Consider the following 25417-nt stretch of genomic DNA (forward strand, 5'->3'; position numbering starts at 1 on the left):
AGGGCCTCCAGGTGGGGGTGGGGACTTAATGGTGGGCACCAACCTCTAACCTCTCCTCCATGCCTCTCATAACTGACAACCTGTTGCTGGGGTTGATGGTGCCAGCTGGCCCTGGTCTTGTCATTAAAAGGTCAATGTGCAAGTTGTCACCAGAGCATACTGACACCCCTGCATTGGCCTGAAGGGCAGGAAAACAGGAGAAAAGTCACTTTGCTAATTTTCTCTCCATTCTATAAATTTAACAGAAAAAAAACTAAATTCAGCCACCTAGGTATCTTTTTCAAGACCCTGATACTTTTTACCCAGCACTACAGGCTCTTCTCTAAAGACTAAAACTTAGCAAAAGGACTTGCCTTGTCTTTCAACACAAACTCCAGATCATTCTGCAGTTTCAGTACAAGCTTCTCTGATTCTGAAAGTTTTTCCACAACTTCAATAATCTCCTTCTGTAATCGACTGTTTTCCTATAAGACAGAGGTCAGAGGTTTACCAGGATTTGAGAGTGGAAGACTGAGCTGTTGGCAGGTCTGTCTCCTCTTTAAGTGAAAGACTTATTCCCAATAGCACTCATAATCAGGGAAGAAACCTCATGGAATCTGGTACTCACTGCCTTGACACCATGCAGAGAAGGCTTTCCCAGGTGCCAATCCAGAGCACCCCAGGGACAGACCCCACAGAGCCCTCACCAATGTTCATTGCTTTTCCCATTGCCTCTGCTTCTCTCAATCCAAGTGCTCAGAAGGTCATGAGTATTGCAAGAAAAGGCTAGTGGCAAGCCCTTCTGAGCCATTTTCTAAATGAGAGATTTGGCACTGCACCACTACAGTTCAGATATACATAGGGAAACCAATGAGGTTTCCCATAGGGAAAAGAAGAGAGGTGAAGACACACTGTTGTGAAGAGCCAGGCAGGCAGGGCAGGCAGGCCCTCTGTATGCTGCTGTTAGACGCTCCTGGGGTACCTGGCTTTTCCTCCAGGAGACAGACTGAGAGAGGTAGGCAGGTGAGGAAATAATCCACATGCTCTGAGTTAGGAGAGGAAGGGGAAGGCAGGAGCACAGGAGGGCCCCAGGGACAACTCACTGTACTTAAATGCAGGATGGGTGTGGATTTGAGGGATACTCATCAAAGCCCAGAAACCACACCTGCCCCAGGCTACACCCCAGAGGCAGCAGGTGAACTTTAGGTTTGTCCATGCCACAGATGCTCTTGTCTCCAGGGGTATAGCAAAATTGGCTGCTGACCCTCCCTAACCTTGGTCTACAGACTTAGAGCACAGAGCAAGAGACCTGTGGGTCTCCCACTGTCCTGCTGTCCCCAGAACTGGATAGCAATGCCCATCCTAAAGAGGCAGGACCCCTTCTGCTCTGGTTGAGAAGTGTGTTATCTCTACAACTACAGCAAATATTCCTTCGTTTGAAATCCTAGGGATTTCCCTATTACAGAAATGCAAACTTCTTAAGGCTAATAGGAAGAGTTGAATCCTTGACTAGGAAAATGTGGGGTGTGAGAAGAGGAACCTGCAGGTAACCTCATTTCTGTATTTTCTTTTCTGGGTGGGGTGCCCTGGGGAGACACCTCTCCCCTCTCCCTTTATTCTTGACTCCTCACCTACCTTAAGGGCCAGGGTTAGCTTCTCTTGGAGGCTGGCCTCCTCAGCCTGCAGGTGCTCCAGGTCCTTCTCCAGCATGGCCCTCTGCCTGCAGGCCTGTTCCCAAAATATCTCACGCTCCATCTCCACCTCAGACTGCAGGAGACTCAGTCGTTCTCTGTACTCCTGCTCCATGTGTCTATAAGGCACAAAATAGCGTGTCACAATGGGTTTCCAAGGGTGCTGCTTAGGCCCATCTGGCTCTGCCTTTCCAGGGATACCTTTCCAGCCAATAAGACCTCTTCCTTCCCTGGAATACCCCTGTGTGGAGCACTTGGCCACACTGTCTTAGATTCAATAGTTCTTGCTTGACAGATGGGGTCACTGTTCCTCAGCAAAACTGCATGTGTTCTGAGGCCAGGGGCCCTCCTTTACATCCTAACTCTGGGACAGGAAGGTGAATGCCCCTTCTCAGGGACAAACACAATTGCTCAAAAAAAGAGGTTTTCTTCTTGAAAAACACTGAGGGCTGAGGAGCTAGCAGTGCTGCATAAATAAGGTCATGTGAAAACCAGGCTGCTGCAGTTAAAAGAGGCCCTGGTGGACTTTTGTCTCCCCTGGTTCTCAAAGAGGCAGCAGCCTAAGGTCTCAGTGGCATCAAGCAGGATGGTTAGAATCGGTCCTATACATACTCAGGTGAGATCCCAAGGTTTCCAAATTTGTGAGGAGGCTGATGACAGCAATTGCCCTATTGTTAAAAGGGCAATTCAGAGACTGGAGGAGGTATCAAGAAAGAGGGGAAAATGTGCTGGCAATTGTACTGTTGGCTTCTTTCATGATTCTTTCAGCTCCTGACTTTTCTTTTCTTTTTTTTTTTAAGAAGCGACGGGAGGGACGAAAAGGGAGGGAGAGAAACACTGATGTGAGAAACACTGACAGAACCCACAACCTAGGCATGTACTTTGATGGGGAATTGAACCAACGACCTTTCTCTTTGTGGGATGAGGTGCAACCAACTAAGCCATAGTGGTCAGGGCTTAGCTCCTGGTTTTTTTAGTAATAATTTCACTCTGTGGAAATCCACAGTGACCTAACATCCTATTTTGTAGAGTTTCCCTCCTTAGGGAAACTAAGGAGACTATCTCAGATGAGCAAAGTTAAACAACTGTAGCTATAAGAGTCAACAGTTTGAATTTTCTAGTTTTACCCAAAGAAGTTTGCTCAGCAAGAAATGGTAAACAGGTAAGCTTATGGATGAACATGGCAAGGGAATGAGCTGAACAGAGACAGTCAATTGTTGACAAGAGCAGAAACAAAATCTAGTTATTTCTTAACTAAATGCTCCTGTGTGATGAATGCTCTACATGTTTCATACTGAGAGGGCTCAGCAGGGCCATGGTCAGTGCGTCTAGGTAGAAGTCAAGGTACCCATGGCCCATCTCCCACATTGGGGCTTTTCAGCCTTGCAACACCACCTTACAGCGAGACCATGTTTATTTAGTTTCTCAGGTTTGATTGGAAACAGTTTTAAAAGTTTGGTGAAAGGATACTTAATTTTTATCTTTCCTAAAAATTCCCATCACCCTGTTAAGAGCACAGGACCTGGTGGAAGTGAGTTTGCATGTTTGTATGCTCACACCCACAACTGCACTCATACCCATGCATTTGCACTCATACACTTATACCTACACATATTCCTACACACTCATGCCCCTTGATGCCATCTCTCACATACTCTTCAACACCACACAGAGGTAGGTGAGGATTCCAACTGGTGAACAGACCAGTAACTAAACCTGTTGCATCTGCCGTGCCCTAGCCATTCTTGGAAAGGAAAAGAGGACCCAGGTCTTTGGAATTGGGAAGTGTGTGGACTCAGATTTGAGGCTGCTCCCCCATAGACTGTGATACATGGAAAAGTGACAATTCTAGGAGGGATAGCCAGGGCTCTCTCCATGAACCCTGGATATGTGGAGAGGGAGCCATGGGGCTCTCGTGGGTGGACCTAGGATGGTGGTTATGTGACTCTGGACAGCCCCATCCTGGGAAAGTGACAAGCTCTCTACCTCTCAGGGCTCCTCTTGTTTAAAGGTCCATTTCTTTCTTTTTTTTTAAAGATTTTATTCATTTGTTTATTTTTAGAGGGGAAGGAGAGAGGGAGAGAAACATCAATGTATGGTTGTCTTTTGTGCATCCCCTGCTGGTAGTTAGCTTGCAAGGAACCGGCCTGCAACCGAGGCATGTGCCCTGACTGGGAATTGAACCGCGACCGTCTGGTTCGCAAGCCCACGCTCAATCCACTGAGCTACACCAGCCAGGGCTAAAGGTCCATTTCTTATACCCTCAGAATAAAATAGGTCTGGGCCTATCCTCCCTCTGAAATAGCATAAATAAAGAAAGAGACATCTGGGGTTTAAACTTCAGGCCACAATGGTTGTTTGTTTGTGGACAAGTTAACTGTACTGCTCCAAAACTCAGTTTCTTTGATTTATAATAGAAATAAAATGACCTATTTGTGGTTATGGTGGTAAGTCAAGGAACACCTGGCACATGACAGGAGCTTCATGACACAGTAGTAGTTTTATAGGCCAGAAGTTCCTTCTTATAGGGCTGAAACCCATCTGCTCAACATCTAGAACCCTGGCTGCACAGCAGAGGTGTCAGGGTGTCTTTGGTGAAAAAGGAATAGGCTCTTTGGTTTAAGCCCCATTGTCTAACGCATAGGTGGCAAACACAAGGCTCACGGGCTGAATCCAGCACTCTACCTTGTTCTATCCAGCCCAGCACCTTGTTTCTACTCAGAGGCAGTGCCAGGCTCCTTGCCCCTAGTTAAGGGATAGTTACATTTATATAGTCCTAAAATTATTTTAGGCCCTTTGAAGGCAAATGTGAGGCTGATGTGGACCCTGGTGAAAATGAGTTTGACATCCCTGGTCTAATGGGATACAATCAACAGGCACCATATGGCTATTAAACACCCCTCCTATCTGCTGTGGCCGCCCTGCAGACCCTCAGAGCCCCAGGTAAGCCAGGTATACCCATAGGCTCCTGCAATTCCTCCTTGCTACCTTTCTTCCTTATGAAAAATGAGGCTGCAGAATGAGAGTTTGGTAGCCATGGCACATGGCAAAAGCAAGTCTTTCTCAGGATTGTGCTTAAAAGCTACATATAAGTAAGAGTGGGGCAGGTGAAAGTCCCTTGAAATCCCTACACCCAACCCAGGATTATGTGAGGGTTGTATGTCCATCATACCATGACACCAACAAACCTTGCCAAGAGGGTGGTTGTAAGAAGTGTTACCCTTCAAGTGTCACAGCCACATGCAACAGGGAGAAGCCATGTCCCAGAGCCTCATCACAAGCTCTCTCAGACAGCTGCTCATTGAAACCACCTGTGTCACCTGAGCTGCTGCTTCTTTCTCACTACTCATTTTGCTGAGGCATAAGCACAGCTATGACACAGGCAGAGATGCACAGGGCTCTGTGCTGAGTGCTCTAAGGCATGGATGGATATCTCATCACTCCCACTTTACAGGTGAAGAATCTGAGGGGCTCTGTCCACTGAGGAAGCAACAGACCCGAACTCTAAAATCATTGTTAGCCCCTCTGTACCCAACCTTTCTTCCCACAGGTGAGAGAGGAGGTAGGGGTGTCCACAACCTCTTTATACCCCACCAGGAGCATAGCTGAGGGCTGAGTGTGGGATACCGGTTTTTCCACAGTATAAATTCTTTGCTATTGATGAGGAGACACCTTTGAGTGACAAAAGCTTTGAGAAGTTGAACTAGTATGAAGCTCTGTCACGGGAGCCTAGTGTAGGCAGTGGGGTGAAAAACCCTCTCTCTGCCTAGCCCAGCCTAGGAAATCCTTAGGGGCTGGATCTCATCATCCATTTTATTTAATAAACTACAGGTGATGTGTCCATAAAAAAGGTCAGAAATAATTTCTTCTGGTCTGTTCAGGCACCAGCCCTATAGGTAGTATAGACTGCCCACTAGGGGTCTGCCCTACCCACTGTCCAGTGAAATACCTGCAGTCAGGTTTTGGGCTTTGAGCCTCTTACACTATGCCAGGCTCCTTTCTGCTGAGCCAACAAGCTCCAAAGCCATTCATTAGCCATCTCTTAAAATGTCCATCTGTCTCACTGATTATAAATACACATAGAATGCTAGGCTTGAATGGGACAGACCCCATAAATGAAGCAGAAGGGAGTGAGGGCAGCAGAGAGGAATTTTCCCTACAGCTCACAAGCATGGGAAAAGATACCACTGTACCACGCAACCCATCATAAAGAGCAAGACCACTTTTTAAATGCACCATTCCCTCTTCTTTTGAGGAAGGGTATCCCCAAAGGTGTGTCTTCCAGATTTCTACTGGCTCAGGTGAAATAGGAGGGTCTTAGCTCTGCTGTGTTTATGATCACAGCCTTGGCTGGTGGCAGCCCTATATCTACCACCTGCCCTCAACCATGGCTGGGGAACCGCTACCCTGGTGCCAAGAAGCTGCAGCTCTGAGCTCAGACACCACTGGCAGGACCTACTTGATCTTCTTCTCTGTAAGTTGTTCCAGCGTAGAGTGGCAATCGTCCATCTCTTTCACAAATTCCAGGTTCCTCTTCTCAGCTTTCTCTAGATCCTGCCTTGCCTTGTCTCGCTCCCTCACCATCTGCTCTACTTGACCCCTGCCGCAGGAAAAAAAAATAGGGTTAATAGTACACAGGTTCTGGGGCCACCTCTGTGTCTGCATAAATGATCAAAAGAGCCAGTATTTGCTGGGTGCATGGGATGGCCCAGCGCTATGCCATGCTCTAACTTCACACCACCACAAATCATCTCCTAAAGAGATTTGTACAATTACTATGCTCATTTTACAGATGTACACACTTAGAGAGAAGTTAAATGAATTGCCTAGGGAAGTTTCTAGAGGGTTTCTGAACCAAAAACATCAAACCTAAAGGCTTAAAAGCATGCCACAGCTCCAGACGGCCACAGAACAGATGAGAATTTATCGTGTGTCCTCAGGTCTACAGCTAGGACTTTGTCCTCAGGAGTCCCCAGCACCTAATTTGAGATTGGACACATGAGGGGAAAAGGCTGGCCATCTAATACCCTGTCTGTTCACAGCCCCAACACCTGTAGCCTGACATCTGAGTGAGTATAAAACGACTCACCCAGAACAGAAGGCCATCTGTGCCTGTAGCCCTCAGTCTGTCCAGTCACAACCTCCCCTGCCTGCCAGGAGACTCTAAATTCACCCCTATGACTCACTATTCTGGTGACATTTTCTCCCCCTGAAGGAGCACAGAGCTCCCCACCTCCGCTGGGCCACCACCCTTGAGCTTGAATATTTACCTAAATCAAAACTGAACCTAATTAAAGTGGAATATATTTTTGGCCCATCCCTTAGCATTTGGTGACAATGTCTGAAGAATACTGCTTTTTCCTCTTTAGCCAGCCACCCAGACCTGAGTGCACTCTGGCCGCTCTTAGAAGCACATTCTGCTGACTAAGTAAGATGAGTGTCAAGCTCAAATTCTTCTCTTTGGAATCTTGCTAAAAGGGACTTTGACATAGATTTCTAAGATTCTTACCAAGTAAGAAAGAAGGCCAGTCACCCTTAAATTCTCTGGCCGCAAAAGCCCAAGCAGCAGCCATTGGTCCTCAGGCCCCACTCAAACCACACATATAGACGAAACTTGAGGGATGGGGAGACCTCATCTTTCTCTTACTGTTCAGCTTTTTCACTGTCCCAGTGAGAGCACCAGCTAAAGAAAAGCCAGTGGGAAATGTATAACCCCTACTCATGGGACTGGCTACTTGGGATAGATGAAGGCAGAATGCCAATTTTCTTGGATACCTCCTACCAGGCCAGCTGGGCCAGCTGATTCCACCCCAACATTAGGGCTCTTACTGGAAGAATCTCAGCTCCTGGCGGTAGCAGGACAAAGCCACCTGCTGAGCGGCACCACGGATCATCATGAGCTCATTCTCAAGGGCCCAGGTCAGCTCCAAAAGATTCACCTTCTCATCCACACTGAATTCAAGGCTCTGGAAATAGCAAGGCCCAACAGACAAAACAGGATGAGTGGCTTCTCCAAACATTTCCTAACTCTCTTAGAGACAGTCCAGGCTGTGATCCATGCTGTACTATAGGCAGCAGCTGCCACTTTTCAGTCAGTAAAGTCTCTGTGCCTCTCCTGCATGACTCTCCCCAACCCATGTAACTCTGGTGCTCATCCAGTCCCACTTCATCCCTGTCAATGTCCAGTTCTCCCTCCTTCATGGTCACTGCTTCAGGGGTGAGTATGACCCAGGCTGGACAGATCTCCCCTTCCTGGAAAAGTGACTTAAACAAAAGGGGGCATGTCCCAAGTAGAGGACTTCATGGGGATTGACAGGATGCTGAGGGAGAGAGGCCTTTTCCTTGTGAAATCAGTTGTCGTAAGGACCTGTGTGTCTTAGGAAGCTGAATGAGGAGACCTGAGGCCAAAACCACCAAGAAGCAAGCAGAGGGATGGAAGGGATTCCTAACAACAACCTGGAGAGCCAAGAGTCCCAAGACCTGACATCTTTTTCCTGTTAGTCCCACTTGGATGAGCCCTTAAGAGTTTCCTCTCTGCTTAAGCCATTTTAAGTTGGGTTTTTGTCATTTCACACTAGCAGAATTGTGTCTGGTATGTCTCTATAAAACACATGTATGGATAAGGTAATTCTGTTTGTGGAAAAATGATCTATCAGAGAGAGATGAGCCATGGCTAAGAGTTCCAGAGAGTGGGACAGTCTTTTCCCCTCAGATTTTGAAAATAAAAGAACAATTTTCATTTAGGTATTGTACCACAGGAGGAAGAACACCCATATGCCCCTCTGCTTGACCAACCAACAACTAGCACTTTGCCGCATTTGCATTTTAGGCTTGCATTAAGTGTTCTTGACTTTCGGTTCCTTGTATGACATTTATACACAAAGCCATGGTAGGCACCCCATCAGGGCCTACAGAGAAAGAGTCACAGCATTCCCAGCTCACATGTAGGAATGAGGGATGTTCCTTTAAAAATTTTTTTTTTAATTTATTTTTAGAGAGAGGGGAAGGAAAGGAGAAAGAGAGGGAGAGAAACATCAATGTGTGGTTGCCTCTCATGTGTCCCCTACTGGGGACCTGGTTCGCAACACAGGCATATGCCCTGACTGGGAATCGAATCAGCAACCCTTTACTTCATAGGCTCGTGCTCAACCAACCCACTGAGCTACACCAGCCAGGGCGGGTGTTTCCTTTTTTAAAACTTGTAAAATGGAAACTTGAATATCTACTGCGTTCTCACTTCCCAAAGTGCTTCTGAAGAGAAATTATATTAAGGGAGCAATTTGGGAGGCTCAAGGTACCATTATTACACAAGGGCAAACTTCCCAGCAATAATCTCTCAAGACAAAGTGCAGTGACATAACTGGTCATAGCAGCAGCTTCCTGATTAAGAAAGAATCATCAAAAACCCCATGGCACGGGTGGAAACTAGCTTTTATAATGGCCCCAGTGCTCCTCACCTCTTAGTATTTATGCTGTGTATTCCCCTCCTACATTGAATAGGGTCAAGCTGTGTAACCCACAGCATGTGGAGGAAGTAATGGCATGTGACTTCCAAGGCTTGGGCAGGGAATGCAGGCAGCCTCTTCCTTGTTCTCTCATATCACATTCCAAGGAAGCCAGCTTCTGTATTGTGAGGACATTCAAGCAGCCCTAGGGAGAGGCCCATGTGGTAAGGAATAGGCCATTTTCAGTTATGTGAGCTTGTTGTTAGTGGCGGGGCCAGCAGCCTAAGGTATGACCACTGATTTCATAGGTAAGCAGTTATCCAGAGTCACAGGCAAAAAGGGCCCTGATTTTGTGTGTCAGGATACCTAGACCACTTGACAGACTCACTGGTGCTTCCACCTTGGCTCTGTTTCATCAGGCAGCTACCCCACCTGTCAAGTGAGATGGAAACAACTTAAGGGCTGTGTGAGGAGTAAACACAGCCACACATTTGACAAGTTCTTACTTGGTGCCCAGTTCAATAAACATCACTGTCTTTCAACATAATAGGATCAAATCCTGAATGTAACTGGTGAATTATAAATTGCTAAAGAAAGGCAAATTTTCAATCCTGTGTGGATAGCTCAGTTGGTTAGACTGTTGTCCCGATATACCAATGTTGCAGGTTTGATCTCCAGTTAGGGCATATACAAGAAGCTACCAATGAATGTAGCAATAAGTGGAGCAACAAACTGATGTCTCTCTCTCTCTCTCTCTCAGTCCCTTTCTCTATCTCAAATCAATAGATTATTAAAAAGAGGGAAATATTCTCTGATAACAGGAAAGCAATAAAAAGAGTAAGTTCTGAAATGTCAGAGGCAAGGTTGAGGCTCACCACTGGTCAGAATACGATGGCAGCCAGCCCACCTCCAAATGCCAGGGGTTCCAAAACAAGATTTCAGAGAGAATTTGAAAACTGAGCCCCTTCCTGAGAGCCAGTTTCTGTGATCTGGACTCAGACTCTTGTTCTCAGAAGTTTCGAGGACCAACTGTCCAGGTCTGGCCTTGCCATTTGGGTTCTGCCTAAGCCTGCTAAGTGGCTAGACTTGGCAAAAGCTGAGTTTAGCCCTAGGAGGGTCTGGCCCAAGAGCCAGTTACACTGTCTTAAAGGCTGTCTTTGGCATCCTTCATATACTGTTGGTGCATGTTAATAAGGACATTTTTGGAGGCAATGTGACAGAACCTAGTAAGAGTTAACATGTGTAACTTCAGGAATCTAGACTACAGATATACCAGCGTTATAGCAGGAGGATATATCAGCATTTTCAATGACCAGATTTATAATAGGAAAAACCTACATGTTCGACAATAAAGAAAAGGTAAGACAACTTAGCAAGATACACAGTATAATGCCAATTTTACAATTAAGAAAAAACCTGAATGTCTAAATACATATGTCTTTTTTGTGCCAAGGAAAAGCTCTGTAGAATGCATGCCCAGTAAGCCAATAGCTGTTGACACTCCTGGAGAATGGGAGCAAAGTAGGGGGTAGGTTTTACTATTTTATAGATTTCTACAGAGTTGTTATTTTTTGTTACAATGGAAAATGAGATTAGGAAATGAAAATAATCAGTTTAGCTCACCACACTTCCCCCCAGCATTTTCCTAGGGTCTAACCTGTGGCCCCAAGGGAGGTATGCCTGGCCCCTAGGGCTCTTACTGGAAGAACCTCAGGCCCTATCTGGTTTGGCCCTATCTGAGGACAGCTCCTGGACCAGCCCCTGAAAGAACATGGAGGAGCTAGGGAGGAAGCAGTCGGGCAGCGAGTCTCCCCATGCCTGACCTAGTGCAGGAGGGTGTGGATGATCAAGGGCTGTGAAAGAAGAGCTGAATAAGCTGGGCTGGCAGCTCTGGGTAGAAATGCTCAGATTTCTGTGGCAGTGACGTCAATTGAGACATCTCTACTACAAGAATGGTGTCTGCACCACCTTGTCTGTGAGACTGACCTCCTTCATCCAGAAAAACCTACCTTCAAATGGATTCATTTCAGGCTGTTGTTTCCTCTGCTTTTCATTTATTATCTTTTAGGTGAAAATTTCCTATATTTTAATAGCAAACATTCTTTTTAAAAAGGGATTCCAACTAGCCTATTCTATATGGGGTTCCCTACACCCTATGTCTGCAGGGTGCTCTGTCCAGCCTCCTCTGTAGGGAGATAGCTCCCCAGGTACCCTGCCTGGCCTCACACAGCCTGGACACCTCCCACTGGGACAAGCTGTGAATGACTGGTTCCAAACCTGCAGGACCTCTCTGCCATTCTGAATTCCCTCCTGGGCCCACAGAGCAATGAGCTGCTCAGGAAAGGCAAAGCCGGTGCCATTGTCAATGCTGCAGAAGAGGTGCAGGCCTGAGCACATGGACATGAGAGATGATGTTGTGCTGGTACGGCAGCCACCCTCCTTCAGGACCTGTGCATGGAGAACAGGGAGACACCTGTGAGCATGAAGTTCTGAAGCATGTCTGCTCATCTTTTAACATTTTCTGACCTCACCAATCTGTGCTTGGCTCTTCACTATTTCATTGAGGCCTGATAAAAATAGCTCACAGACAAGGAAACAAAGGCACAGCACCACTGTACAATCCCCAAGATCACACAACATTGCTCCTTACTACATGTTCAAATACCAGTTTGAGCCTTCCTTGAGGATCCTGGGTACCTCCTCTCCTACCATCCACCCAAGGCCTTGAGCAAAGAGCATTTTCCAGCGCAAGAGACAATGGCCTGACTGGTAAGCATGCACTGCTTAGTGCGAGACCCAAAGAAGTTTAATATCTTTCTCCTGAATCAGTAATGGCCAAACAAAGAAGGAAATTAGGAAATGCATTCTGGCAGAAATAAACACAAGATGAAGTTAGAGAAGAGGAGGGACAGCCCAAACAATTCCTCAGGACTCAGAAACAGAATCTCAGGAAGTTTAAGATGAGGCAAAAAAAATTTGGCCCAAAGCTGACCTGTTAGGCTTAGGTGCTGTAAGAGTCCACAGGGAAAGATTATTTCCCTTGTTATTTTCTGCCCCAGCTGGGGCCATTCAGAACAAGCATTTGCTGTCTGGGGCGACAGGAATGAGCAGTAGCAGCCCCTTCCTGTAGGCCACCAGGGGTCCTGCCATACCTGCAGGGACATCGTCCTTGCCAGCCTTCTGTTAGACCTCATCACAGAGTCTAATGGCTCCTTGCTCTTCCTGAACATTCCAAGCCTGTCCAGTTCCCCAAAACACTTTCCCCCAATGCTTCCATGGCTGGTCCCTTGCTCAAGGCTTTGTTCAAATGACATTCCCTCCCTTGCTAGCCCACTACCTCCTCTAACAGTACTCACTTTTTCAGCAGGTGCTCACTAGTCTGCATATCATCTGCATCTCCTGTGGATATAGCAGCCACCTGCCCTCGTCTCCTCTCAGCTGTGTCCCTACTGCTCCACAGAGTTAAGGACTGGGTGCTCACTAAGCTGTGCTGGACAGTTTACAACCCTACAAGGTAGGCATTTTACCTTGTTTACAAAAGGGGAGAGGGAGCTCAAGAATGCATGGCCACCATGGAGAAACTCAGATACCCAAATGCAGCCAGACCACCCGACCCGACCCTTCCTCCACCTGCTTCGTCTCTGAGAACTGTGAGCTTGGGAACAGAGGCTGACACATGAGGTCTAGACAGGGCTAAGACAAATCTCTGTGTCACACATCTGAGGGCCAAGCACTGCTATGTGATGCCAGAGTCCACACGCATATGATGCAACACCTTCCACCCTACAGCCATGTCAGCTTGGACAATCCTCCTGGACAATCAGGTCTTGTTGCTTGGGCCACCACCATCTGACCAATGGTGAGGTCCTGTTTAGCCTGGCTCCTGCTCCCGTGGCTCAGACACCTTCCCAGCTATATTTCCATATCAGTACATGGGAAGAGGAGTGGTTCCATCTCAGAGGAGGCATCCACCCTCCACTAGCTCTGAGCATAACTAACAGGACTTTATTGCAGTCTCTGACCTGCAATATGTGGCCTGAGAACTTTTCACTGTTCTCCTAGTTTTTCCTTTTTATTGAATTTACTGGGGTGATCAAAAAAGTTATATAGGTTTCAAGTACACAATTCTAGAACACATCATCTGTACACTGTACTGTGGGTTTAGCACCCCAAGTCCAGTCTTGTTCCATCACCATTTATCTGTCCTATTTCCTCCTGAATCTCTCCCAACTCCCCACCCCCCAGCAATCACCACACTGTTGTCAGCATCCATAAGATTTTTCTTTTTCTTTTTAGCTCAATTCCCGACCCCCCACCACCACACCTGGCCCCATCACCCCAACTGCTGTAAGCCTATTCTCTACGTATGACTCTGTCTCTCTATTTTGCTTCCACATATGAGTGAACTATGGTACTTGTCTTTCTCTGACTGGCTTATTTCACTTAGAATAATGCTTTCCAGGAACATCCATTCATCCATTCTGTCACAAAGGATAAAATTTTCTTCTTTCTGGAGCTGGAAGGAAGTATTCCAAGTCATGAAATCGAAAGACCTACATCCAAGACTGCTCTATCCAGCAAAGCTTTCATTTAGAATGGAAGGGCAGATAAAGTGCTTCTAAGAAAAGATCAAATTCAAGGAGTTCATCATCACCAAGCCCTTATTATATGAAATGTTAAAGGGACTTATCTAAGAAAAAGAAGATAAAAATATGAACAGTGAAAGGACAGTAAACTCAAAGTTATTAACAACCACACCTAAAACAAAAGCAAACCAAGAGGACAGCTAGATCAGGAGCGGAACCATAGAAATGAAGAACACATGGAGGGTTAGCAACAGGGGAGTAAGAGGAGGAGAAGGGGGGAGAAGATACAAAAAATAAGCAGCATAGACAGTTGGTAACAAATAGATGGGGGGAGGGCAAGAATAGTAGGGGAAATATAGAATCTAAAGAACTTCGGACACGTGGTCATAAACTAAAGGGGGGAATGGTGGAGGAAGGGGTATGCAGGCTGGAGGGGAATGAAGGGGGGGAATAGAACAACTGTAATGGTATAATCAATAAAATATATATTAAAAAACATGAGAAACAGAAAAAAACTTCCTTCTTTCCAATGGCTGAGCAGTATTCCATTATGTAAATATACCACAGCCCCTTTACCCACTAATCTACTGATGAAAATTTGGGCTACTTCCAACCCTTGGCTATTGTAAATGTTGCAGTGAACACGGGAGTACATACATTCTTTTTTAAAAATTTATTTAATTATTTTTCAAGTACAGTTTTCTGTCTATTACTCCCATCCCATCTCACCCCCCGTGCTCCCCCCTTCCTCCCATTACATATATACTTTTCAATTAGTGTTTCGTGTTTCTTCATATAAATTGCTGGAAGTGGAATTGCTGGGTCATTAAGGTAGTTCCATTTTTTTATTTTTTGAGGTAACTGCTTTCCAGAGTGGCTGCATACAATCTGAATTTCCACCAACAGTACACAAAAATTTCCTTTTCTCCACAACCTCACCAATACTTTGTTGTTTTTTTTAATATTTTTCATTTATTTATCTTTAGAGGGGAAGGGAAGGAGAGTGGGAGAGAAGTATCAATGTATGGTTGCCTCTGCCGAGAACACACAATGTATCATGTGTCCCCTGCCAGGAACTGGCCTGCAACCCAGGTATGTGCCCTGACTGGGAATCAAACTGCAATCCTCTGGTTCGCAGGCCCGTGCTCAGTCCACTGAGCTACACCAGCCAGGGCTACTTTGTTTTTTTAAAAATATGTTTATTGATATGCCATTGCCATTGTCCCATTTCCTACCTTGATTCCTTTCCATCCTGCATACCCACTTCCCCCATTCCCCTCCTTTAGTTCATGTCCATGTGTCACAAGTTACTCACATTCTACATTTCCCATACTATTCTTATCCTCCCCGGTATCTATTTGTTACCTACCATCTATGCTACTTATTTTCTGTATCTTCCCCCCCCTTCTCCTCCTCGCCCTCCCCTGTTGCTAACCCTCCATGTGATCTCCATTTCTACGGTCTGCTCATGATCTAGCTCTCCTCTTAGTTTGCTTTTATTTTAGGTGTGGTTGTTAATAACTGTGAGTTTGCTGTCCTTTCACTGTTCATATATTTTATCTTCTTTTTCTTAGATAAGCCCCTTTAACATTTCATATAATAAGGGCTTGGTGATGATGAACTCCTTGAACTTGTCCTTATCTGAGAAACACTTTATCTGCCCTTCCATTCTAAAGGAAAGCTTTGCTGGATAGAGCAATCTTGGTTGTAGGTCTTTGGATTTCATGACTTAGAATACTTCTTTCCAGCCCCCTCTTGCCTGTAAGGTTTCTTTTGAGAAATCTGTTGACAGTCTGATGGGCACTCCTTTGTAGGTGATTGTCCCCTTATCTCTTGCTGCTTCTAGGATTCTCTCCTTCAATTTAATCTTGGCTACTGTAATTATGATGTGCCTTGGTGTGTTCTTCCTTGGGTCCAACTTCTTTGGAACTCTCTGAGCTTGGATTTCCTGGGAGTCTATTTCCTTTGCTAGATTGGGGAAGTTCTCCTTTATTATTTGTTCAAATAAATTTTCCACTTGTTGCTGTTCCTTTTCTCCTTCTGGTAGCCCTATAATTTGGATGTTGAAACATTTAAAGATGTCCTGGAGGTTCCTAAGCCTCTCCTCATTTTTTTGAATTCTTGTTTCTTCATTCTTTTCTGTTTGGTTGTTTTTTTTCTTCCTTCTGGTCCACTCCATTGATTTGAGTCCCAGTTTCCTTCCCACCACTATTGTTTCCCTATGCATTTCGTTTCATTTCACTTAGTGAAACCTTCATTTGTTCATCTAATTTGTGACTAAAATCAACTAGTTCTGTGAGCATCTTGATCACCAGTGTTTTGAACTGTGCAGCCGATAGGCTGGCTATCTCTTGGTTGCTTAGAAGTATTGGCTCTGAGGCTTTGAGCGCTTTTCCTGCTTGAGCCATAACGTTTTGGTCTGTTTGCTCTTGTTACACATGCGATGCAGAGCCTTAGGTGTTCACCAGGGTGGGGCAACCTAGGTCGCTAACTTACAATGCTGTATGTGGGGGCGGGGTCAGAGAGGGGCAATGGCATTTTTTGTCTGCTCTCTCGGATTTCGGTCCCCTCTGCTGCTTCCCACCAGCAAACTGGGCCCGTCTGGTGCTGGCTCCCACATATGTGGGCTTGTGCATCCTCCAGAACCCTGTGGGTCTCTCCAACAAACTGTGAGCCTCGGAGTCTCTCCAGGTACCTTGACCTCCGAAAGTTTTTCCGGAGGTCAAGGAGATACTTTTAGGCTTTATTTCCCGTTGCTGGGGCCCTGCATTGCATGATCTGTCTCACTGTTTTTTTTCACCTGGCTTATCTGCGCATCAATGTGTGACCCTGGTCAGCCAGCCACCTTACGCCCTCACGGGGTCTGCCCATTGCCACCCTTTGTCTGGGATCTGCCAACCACTGCTTGCTTGCCTCGGTCATGCCCAGCTGCTTTTTCCTGTGTAACCTGCTGACTCCGCCCCTCTTACCAGTTTGGATGAATGGTTTGTTGTTGTTGGACTTCAATACAGTTTAATTTTCTCTCTGTTTTAGTTGTGTTCTAGTTTTTAAATATTTGTTGTTCATAAACTTGGTTGTGCAAGGAGGTACACTGTTTCCAGCTACTCCTCCATCTTGGCCAGAAGTCTGTACTTTGTTGATTTATTGATGATAGCCATTCTGAAAGGTGTGAGCTGATATATCTCATTGTAATTTTAACTTACATTTCTCTGATGATCAATTCCATTGAGTATATTTTCATATGTCTATTGGCCATCTGTATGTCCCCTACAAAGAAGTGTCTATTCAGGTCCTTTGACCATTTTTTAATTGGTTTATTTTTGGGTGTTGAGTTTTGTAAGTTCTTTATAAATTTTGGATATTAACCTTTTATCAGATACATCATTGACAAATATGTTCTCTCATTGAGTAGATTATCTTTTCATTTTGTTGATACTTTGCTGTCTAAAAACTTTTTAGTTAGATGTAGTCCTATTTATTTTTTCTTTAGTTTCTTTTACCTGAGAAGATTTATCAGAAAAATATATTGCTATAAAAAGTATCTGAAATGTTACTGCCTACGTTTTTTTCTTCTAGGACTGTTAGGATTTTCAGTCTAAACATGTAAGTCTACAATACATTTTACTCTTGTGTATTATGTAAGAGGGTACTATAGTTTCATTTTTTGGCATGCATATGTTTAATATTCCCAACACTATTTATTGAATAGACCATCTTTACCCCACAGTATGGTTTTACTTCCTTTATCAAATATTAACTGACTAAAAACCCATGGGTTTATTTCTTAGACCTCTATTCTGTTTCAGTGATTTGTATGTTTTTTAATGCCAGTACCATGATGTTTTGATTGCCATGGCCTTATCTTCCTGTTTGGTATCAGGTACTGTAATTCTTCCTACTTTGTTGTTTTGTCAAGATTGCTATTGGTATTCAGGGTCTTTAGGGGTTCCATACAAATTTTTGGAATATTTGTCCCAGTTCTGTGAAATATGCCATCCATATCTTGATAGGAATTGTTTTCAATCTACAGATTGATTTGGGTACTAATGACATTATAATAATGTTAATTCTTCCCATCTATGAACATGGTATATATTTCCACTTATTTTTATCTTCTTCAATTTCTTTGTTAGTGTCTTATATTATTCTGAGTAAAGGTCTTTTACATTCTTGTTTAAATATATTCCTAGGTACTTTATTCTGTTTGAAGCAACTGTGAATAAAATTGTTTTCTTAGTTTCCTTTTCTGATAGTTCATAATTGGCATATAAAAATGCATCTTATGGACTTCTGACCAAGATGGAGATGTAGGTAGACACACTGTGCCTCCTTGCACAACCAAAAGAAGGACAACAACAATTTAAAAACAAAAAACAACCAGAACTGACAGAAAATTGAACTGTATGAAAATCTCATAACCAAGGAGTTAAAGAAGACACATTCTCCAGACTGGTAGGAGGTGTGGAGTCAGGCAGCCTTGGTGGAGAGGACTCGCAGCGAAGCAGCGACTGGTGGACCCAGCGAGGTGGCAGATTATGGAATGGGGCATGCAAGGCTGCATCGGGTGGGCAAGACTGTGGCGGCGGCTGGTGTAGCAGGCGGTCCCACATTTGTACACAGATAAACCAGGTGAAACAAAGGGGGAGCGAGTTAGAACACACAACCCAGGGTACCAGCACAGGGAAACACCATTGGGGGTTGAGGCAGCAGTGGGAGAAAATCCCAGCCTCACGGGAAAGATTGTTGGAAAGACCCATAGAGTCCTAGAATGTACACAAACCCACCCACATGGGAATCAGCACCAGAAGGGCCCAATTGGCTTGTGGGAAGTGGGGGAAGTGACTGAAATCTGGCAGAGAGCAGGGCAAGTACCATTGCTCCCTCTTGGACCCCTGCCCCACATACAGTGTCACACACAGTGACTTGGGTTACCCCATCCTGGTAAACACTTAAGGCTGTATGCCCCTTACTATGTAACAGGTGCATGAAGACCAAAAAAAATGTCCCAAATGAAGGAACAGATCAAAGCTCCAGAAAAAATACAACGAAGCAACAAAGAGGTAGCCAACTTATCAGATGCACAGTACAACAACACACTGGTGATCAGGATGTTCACAGAACTGGTTGAATTTGGTAGCACATTAGATGAAAAACTGAAGGCCACACTAAGTGAAATAAAGGAAAATGTACATGGAATCAGTAGTAAAGGGAAGTAAACTGGGACTCAAATCAACAGTGTGGATCACAGGGAAGAAAGAAACATCCAATCAGAAAGGAATAAAAAAACAAGAATTCAAAAAAATGAGGAGAGGCTTAGGAACCTCCAGGATATCTTCAAACATCCTAGCATCCAAATCATAGGGGTACCAGAAGAAGAAGAAGTGAGAAAGAAATTGAAAACTTATTTGAACAAATAATGACTTCCCCAGTATGGCAAAGGAAATAGACTTCCAAGAAGTCCAGGAAGCTCAGAGTCCCAAAGAAGTTAGACCCAAGGAAGAACACACCAAGGCACATCATTACATTAGCCAAGATTAAAATGAAGGAGAGAATCCTAGAAGCAGCAAGAGATAAGGAGACAGTTACCTATAAAGAAGGTCCCATCAGACTGTCAGCAGATTTCTCAAAAGAGACCTTGCAGGCAAGAAGAAACTGGAAAGAAGCATTCCAAGTCATGAAAGGCAAGGACCTACATCCAAGATTACTCTATCCAGCAAAGCTTTCATTTATAATGGAAGGGCAAATAAAATGCTTCTCAGATAAGGTCAAGTTCAAGGAGTTCATCATCACCAAGCCCTTATTATATGAAATGTTAAAGTGACTTATCTAAGAAAAAGATAAAAAAATATGAACAGTAAAATGACAGCAAACTCACAATTATTAACAACCACACCAGAAACAAAAACAAAAACAAACCAAGGAAACAACTAGAATAGGAACAGAACCACAGAAATGGAGATCACATGGAGGGTTATCAATAGAGGAGTGGGAGGCAGAAAGAGGGGGAAAGGTCCAGAGAATAAGTAGTGTGGATGGTAGGTAGAAAACAGACAGAGGAAGAGTAAGAATAGTATAGGAAATGTAGAAGCCAAACAACTTACATGTATGACCCATGGTCAGGAACTAAAGGGGCGGGGATGTGGGTGGGAGGGGATGTGCAGAGTGGGGGGAGTGAAGGGGGGAAATGGGACAACTGTAATAGCATAATAAATAAAATATACTAAAAAAAACTTGTAGAATGTGTTTAAAAAGATAAAATGAAAATTTATCATAAAAATGCATCTTATTTCTGGATATTTTGTATCCTTCTAATTTACTAAATGCATTTATCAGGCCAAGTCCTTTTCTTGGTGGAATCACTAGGATTCCCTATTAAAGTATCAAGTCATCTAAAAATAATGACACATTTACTTCTTGCTCTATGGTTTGGATGCTTTTTACTTGCCTGATTTTTGTGGTTAGTACTTCCAGTACTATGTTAATAAGAGTTGTGAAAGTGGACATACCTGTCTTGTTCCTGATATTAAGGGAAATGCTTGTTTGCTTTGCCCACTGAATATGATGTTGGCTGTGGGTTTGTCATATATGGCCTTTATTATGTTGAGGTATGTTTCCTCTATTTTCATTTTGCTGAATTTCCTCAAAAATTTTTTGAGATCTATTGACATGATCATGTGGTTTTATTCTTAATTTTGTTTACATGGTATATCAAGTTTATTGAATTGAATATATTGTACCAACTTTGCATGCCTGAAATAAATCCAACTTGATCGTCGTGTATAATCTTTTTAATGTATTGCTAGATCTGGTTTGCTAATATTTTCTTAAGGATTTTAGAATCTATGTTCATCAGGGATATTGGCCTATAATTTTCTCTCTGTACAGTCTTTATTTGGCTTTAGAATGAGAATAATGCTGTCCTCATAAAAGAGTTTGGGAATCATTCCTCCTCTTGAATTTATTGGAATAGCTTGAGAAGGATACGTGTTAGTTCTCCTTTAACTGTTTGGTAAAATTCATCTGTGAAGCCATCCAGTTCAGGAGTTTTGATTGTTAGGGGTTTTTTTTTTTTTTTTTTGGCTTCAATTTCAAGTGTTGTTATTTGTCTATACAAATTCTTTGATTATACCTGATTTAACTTTGGAAGATTTTATATTTCTAGGAATTTATCCATTTCATTCAGATTGTCCAATTTGTTTACAATATTTTCTTACAATCCTTTGTATTTCTACTGTGGCAGTTATTACTTCTCTTTCTGTGGTTATTTATTTGGGTTCTCTCTCTTTTTAAATGAGTCTGGTTAAAGGTTTGTCAATCTTATCTTTTCAAAGAATCAGCTATTGGTCTCATTGATCTTTTGTACTGTTATTTTTAAAAATAACAGCTGTTAATTTATTGAGCACTTCTTTTTTCCCACATACTAGGGAATAGTTTTTTTTTTACTGTATTTTTCCCATTACCATTTACCGCCCCCTCCATATATCCACCCCCCAACAATTACTACACTGTTGTTCAGGTCCATAAGTCCTTTTCCTTTCTGCTCGATCCGTCCCTGCCTAAGCCGCTCTACCTGCCATAGCTGTTATCCTGCTCTCTATCTATGAGTCTGTTTCTATTTTGCTTGTTAGTTCAGTTTGTTCATTAGAATCCACATATAAGTAAAATTGTGTGGCCATTTGTCTTGCTCAAATTGGCATATTTCACTCAGCATAATGTTCTCCACATACACCCAGGCAGTAGCAGAGGGTAAACTCTTCCACTTCTTTATAGCTGTGTAGTATCCCATTGTGTAAATATCCCATAGTTGTTTCATCCTCTCATCTATTGATGGACACTTAGGCTACACTTCCATATCTTAGAGACTGTAAATAACACTGTAATGAACATAAGGGTGCTCATTTTTTGTTGAATTAGTGTTTTGGGTTTCTTTGGCTATCTCCTAGGGCAAGGGAAACAAAAGCAAAGTAAACAAATGGGACTACATCAAACTGAAAAGTTATTGCACAGCAAACAAAACTATCAATAAAATTAAAAGACAACCCATGGAATGGGAGAAAATATTCACCGACACATCTGATAAGCAGTTAATATTAAAAATTTATAAAGATGTTTAAAATTTAACACAAAAAAACCACAAACAATCCAATTAAAAATGGTCAAAGAAGCTAAATAGACACTTCTCCAAAGAGGACTAATAGACATGAGAAAACGCTCCATGTCACTAATCATTAGAGAAATGCAAAGTAAAACTACAATAAGATATATCACCTCGCACATGTCAGAGTGGCTATCATCAACAAATCAACAAACAAGTGCTGGTGAAGCTGTTGAGAAAGGGGAACCCTTTTGCACTGTTGGTTGGAATGCAGGTTGGTACAGCCACTGTGGAAAGCAGTATGGTGATACTTCAAAAATTAAAAATGGATCTGCCTTTTGACCCAATGTTCCCACTTCCGGAAGGTATTTTTTTAGAATCTATTTCATTTTCTTATACTCTGATTTTTATTATTTTCTTCCTTCTACTCACTTTGGCCTTTGTCATCCTTTGTCATTTCCTTTAAGTGTTAAGTTAAATTATCTCATTAACTCCATTCACTGTTTAGTAACAGGTTATTTACCTTCTATGTATTCGTGTGCTTTTCAGGTTTTTTATCTTGTGATTGATTTCTAGTTTCATACCATTGTGGTCAGAGAAGATACTTGATTTCAATTTACTTAAATATATTGAGGCTTGTTTTGGCATCGGACATGTAGTCCTTCCCTAGTAAATATTCCAGGTGCATTAGAAAAGAATTTATATCCTGCTGCCTTCAAATGAAATGCCCTAAAGATATCAATTAAATCTATCTGATCTAGAGTGTCATTTAAGTCCACCATTCCCCTGTTGATTTTTTTTTTGTCTGGTAGATCTATCCATTGATGTCAATGGGATGTTTAAATCCCCTGCTATGACTAATTTTACTATCAGTCTCCCCCATCAAGATTTGCTTTACGTATTTAGGTGCTCTTATGTTGGGTGCATAAATGTTTACAATGGTTATATCCTCTTGTTTCATTGCTCCCTTTATCATTATTACTGTCTTTGTCTCTTACTACAGCCTTTGTTTAAAATTACATAATGTCAGTCCTGACTGTTGTGCTCAGGTGTTTGGGTGTTGTGCCATGAGATAAAAAGTGGCTGGTTCGAGTCCCAGTCAGGGCACATGCCTGGGCTGCAGGTTCAGTCCCTGGTCCAGGTGTGTGTGAGAGACAATCAACTGATGTTTCTCTCTCACATTAGTATTTCTGTCTCTTTCCCCCTTCTTTCCCCCTCTCTAAAAAGTAAATAAAATCTTTACAGCAAAATAAAACCTATATTGTGAGATATAAATATCAGCTTTTTTCCCTTTCCATTTGCATGAAATATCTTTTCCATCCCTCTACTTCTAATCGGTGTGTGTCTTTTGTTCTGAGGTGGGTCTCTTGTAGACAGCTTATATATGAGTCCTGTTTTCTTCTCCATTCAGCTACCCTATGGCTTTTCGTTTTTAAGATTTTATTTATTTATCTTTAGAGGGAGAGAAATATCAATTATGCTTGCCTCTTATTTATTCCCTGCTGGGAACTGGCCTGCAACCCAGGCATGTTCCCTGACTGGGAATGGAACCACTATCCTTTGCTTCACAGGCCCATGCTCAATCCACTGAGTTCCATCAGCTACCCTACGGCTTTTGATTGGAGCATTCAAGCCATTTAAATTCAAAGTGATTACTGACAGGTATATAACTGCCATTTTACTCTTCTAAACCTGTGGAGGTAGAGGCTGATCTGAGAGATACGAACAAACCCCTTCCTTAAACTTTGTTATAAGCATTAGATGCATAGGTTCAAGGTCATCACTAGCTGCACATTTGCACATTATTAATATTAAGCCATAACATTTGAGCTGTCAGTTTGGTTACAACATGTTTCATAAGGGTGTATAGTATTCTATTGTAAATTGTATCTGAGAGATACCATGAACTCTGAAGTCAGTGTTGGTATAATTGCATCATTTTTCGTCAACTTCGAAGTCAGTGTTGTGTTTTTTATTTTCATTTAGCATTGAAAATGGCTGGAAAATTACATCGATTTGATAATCCAAAGATATTAAAGTACTTCAGTGAATGCTTACTGAAGTCTGATGATGAGAATGATAGAGTTGAATGTGAAAATTAAAATTATTTAGAAGATGAGGATTATGTGGAAGTTTGCTCAGAATATTTGGATTCCAAGCAAAATATTTTTAATGAAGAAAGTGAAGATGAATTAGACATGAAAAAAGAGTATTTTTTGGAAGGGATAATGAATCAAAATGGAGGAAAAATCCAATAAGAAGACAAATTAGAAAACAGCCACCTATTATTTTCTGTCAACTTCTGTTAGGCCAAAGATAAAAAATGGCAAAATATTACTTGAAACATGGAAATGCTTTATCACAAATGTTATTTTAGATCTAATTTTATTATATACAAATACATCGACTCTATTTCAAGTTGGTTTTCATGAGAAAAAGCTGCTAAACAAATAGACAAAACTAAATGGGAAAGCATTTTTAGACCTCATATCTAGCTGGTTTACATTGCAGCAATCGGCTAAATTTGCAGGACTTATTTATTGGTTAACAATGGTAGTGGGACTGAACTTTTTAGACTTTCAATATCTTTATGGAGATTTAAATTTACTCATAATTCTATCAGATGATGACAAATTTACTCACTTAGAATACCTGTAAGTGGAGCCCTGCCTGGTGTAGCTCAGTGGATTGAACATGGGCCTGTGAACCACATGATCACGGTTCGATTCCCAGTCAGGGCACATGCCTGGGTTGCAGGCCAGTTCCCAGTAGGGGACTCACGAGAGGCAACCATACATTGATATTTCTCTCCTTCTCTCCTTCCCTTCTCCTCTAAAGATAAATAAAATATTTTTTTTAAAAAAAGAATACCTGTAAGTGGACATATTAGTGGTTGTGGGAGACATTTTCTCAGCATTTGTAGAAAATTGTTAATTATGTTTCTGTATGGAACATAATGTAACAATAGATGAATGTTACCTGGATTTAGTTGCAAATGTAGGTTTCGATAATACATTCCAACCAAGCACAGTAAATATAAAATTTTTTGCTGTGGTTGATTCAAAAGTATTTTACACACAAAAAAATTGAAATATAAGCTGGTAAGCAGCCTAAAGGTCCTTACTTAATTAGTTATAAACCAGCAGATCAAGAGACTTGCAGAACCCATTTCCTCATTAAGATGAAATATTATAGCAAATAACTGAATAAAATTTGCTGACGTAAATTTTATCTCTGATTTGAAAAAGAAGCAACTTTCACATGTAGGTACTGTTTGTAAGAATAAACCCCAACTTTGCCTTGGATTTGTGTCTTCTAAAATAAGGCCCCAAAATTTTAACTTATTTTCTTTTGGTGCTTACGTGCTTTTGAAGCAGATTGTTCCAAAAAGGAAAAAATGTAATTTTAGTTTCAAGTAGGCATTTCAATGACACCATAAATTTAGATTCATAGAAACCTGATATAATAAAACAATACAACCAAACCAATCAGGTATTGATACTGTGGACCACATAATGAATACATACAATCTGAATATTGCAGGACTAAATGCTCAGACTATTGCTATGCTGAACAGCAGTGTGAAAATAAGGCACAGAATATTTAATAGAAATTTCATAA

General features: G+C 42.5%; 1 protein-coding gene across 5 annotated transcripts in view; it reads right to left on the reverse strand.

Moving 5' to 3' along the window:
- The window catches only part of NINL (ninein like), a 179916-nt gene that overhangs the window by 57775 nt on the left and 96724 nt on the right, over positions 1 to 25417 (reverse strand). For all 5 annotated transcript variants that reach the window (XM_037055527.1, XM_037055524.1, XM_037055525.1 and 2 more), the window contains 5 exons: positions 11393 to 11563; positions 7500 to 7636; positions 6130 to 6270; positions 1615 to 1789; positions 354 to 464 (listed from right to left, as the gene is read on the reverse strand). In XM_037055527.1, coding sequence (XP_036911422.1) covers positions 354 to 464; positions 1615 to 1789; positions 6130 to 6270; positions 7500 to 7636; positions 11393 to 11563 — 735 coding nt within the window. The remainder of the gene's footprint in view (positions 1 to 353; positions 465 to 1614; positions 1790 to 6129; positions 6271 to 7499; positions 7637 to 11392; positions 11564 to 25417) is intronic.

Source organism: Sturnira hondurensis, unplaced genomic scaffold (assembly GCF_014824575.4).
Source record: "Sturnira hondurensis isolate 20B ecotype Veracruz unplaced genomic scaffold, ASM1482457v3 Scaffold0008640, whole genome shotgun sequence".
NCBI lineage: Eukaryota > Metazoa > Chordata > Mammalia > Chiroptera > Phyllostomidae > Sturnira > Sturnira hondurensis.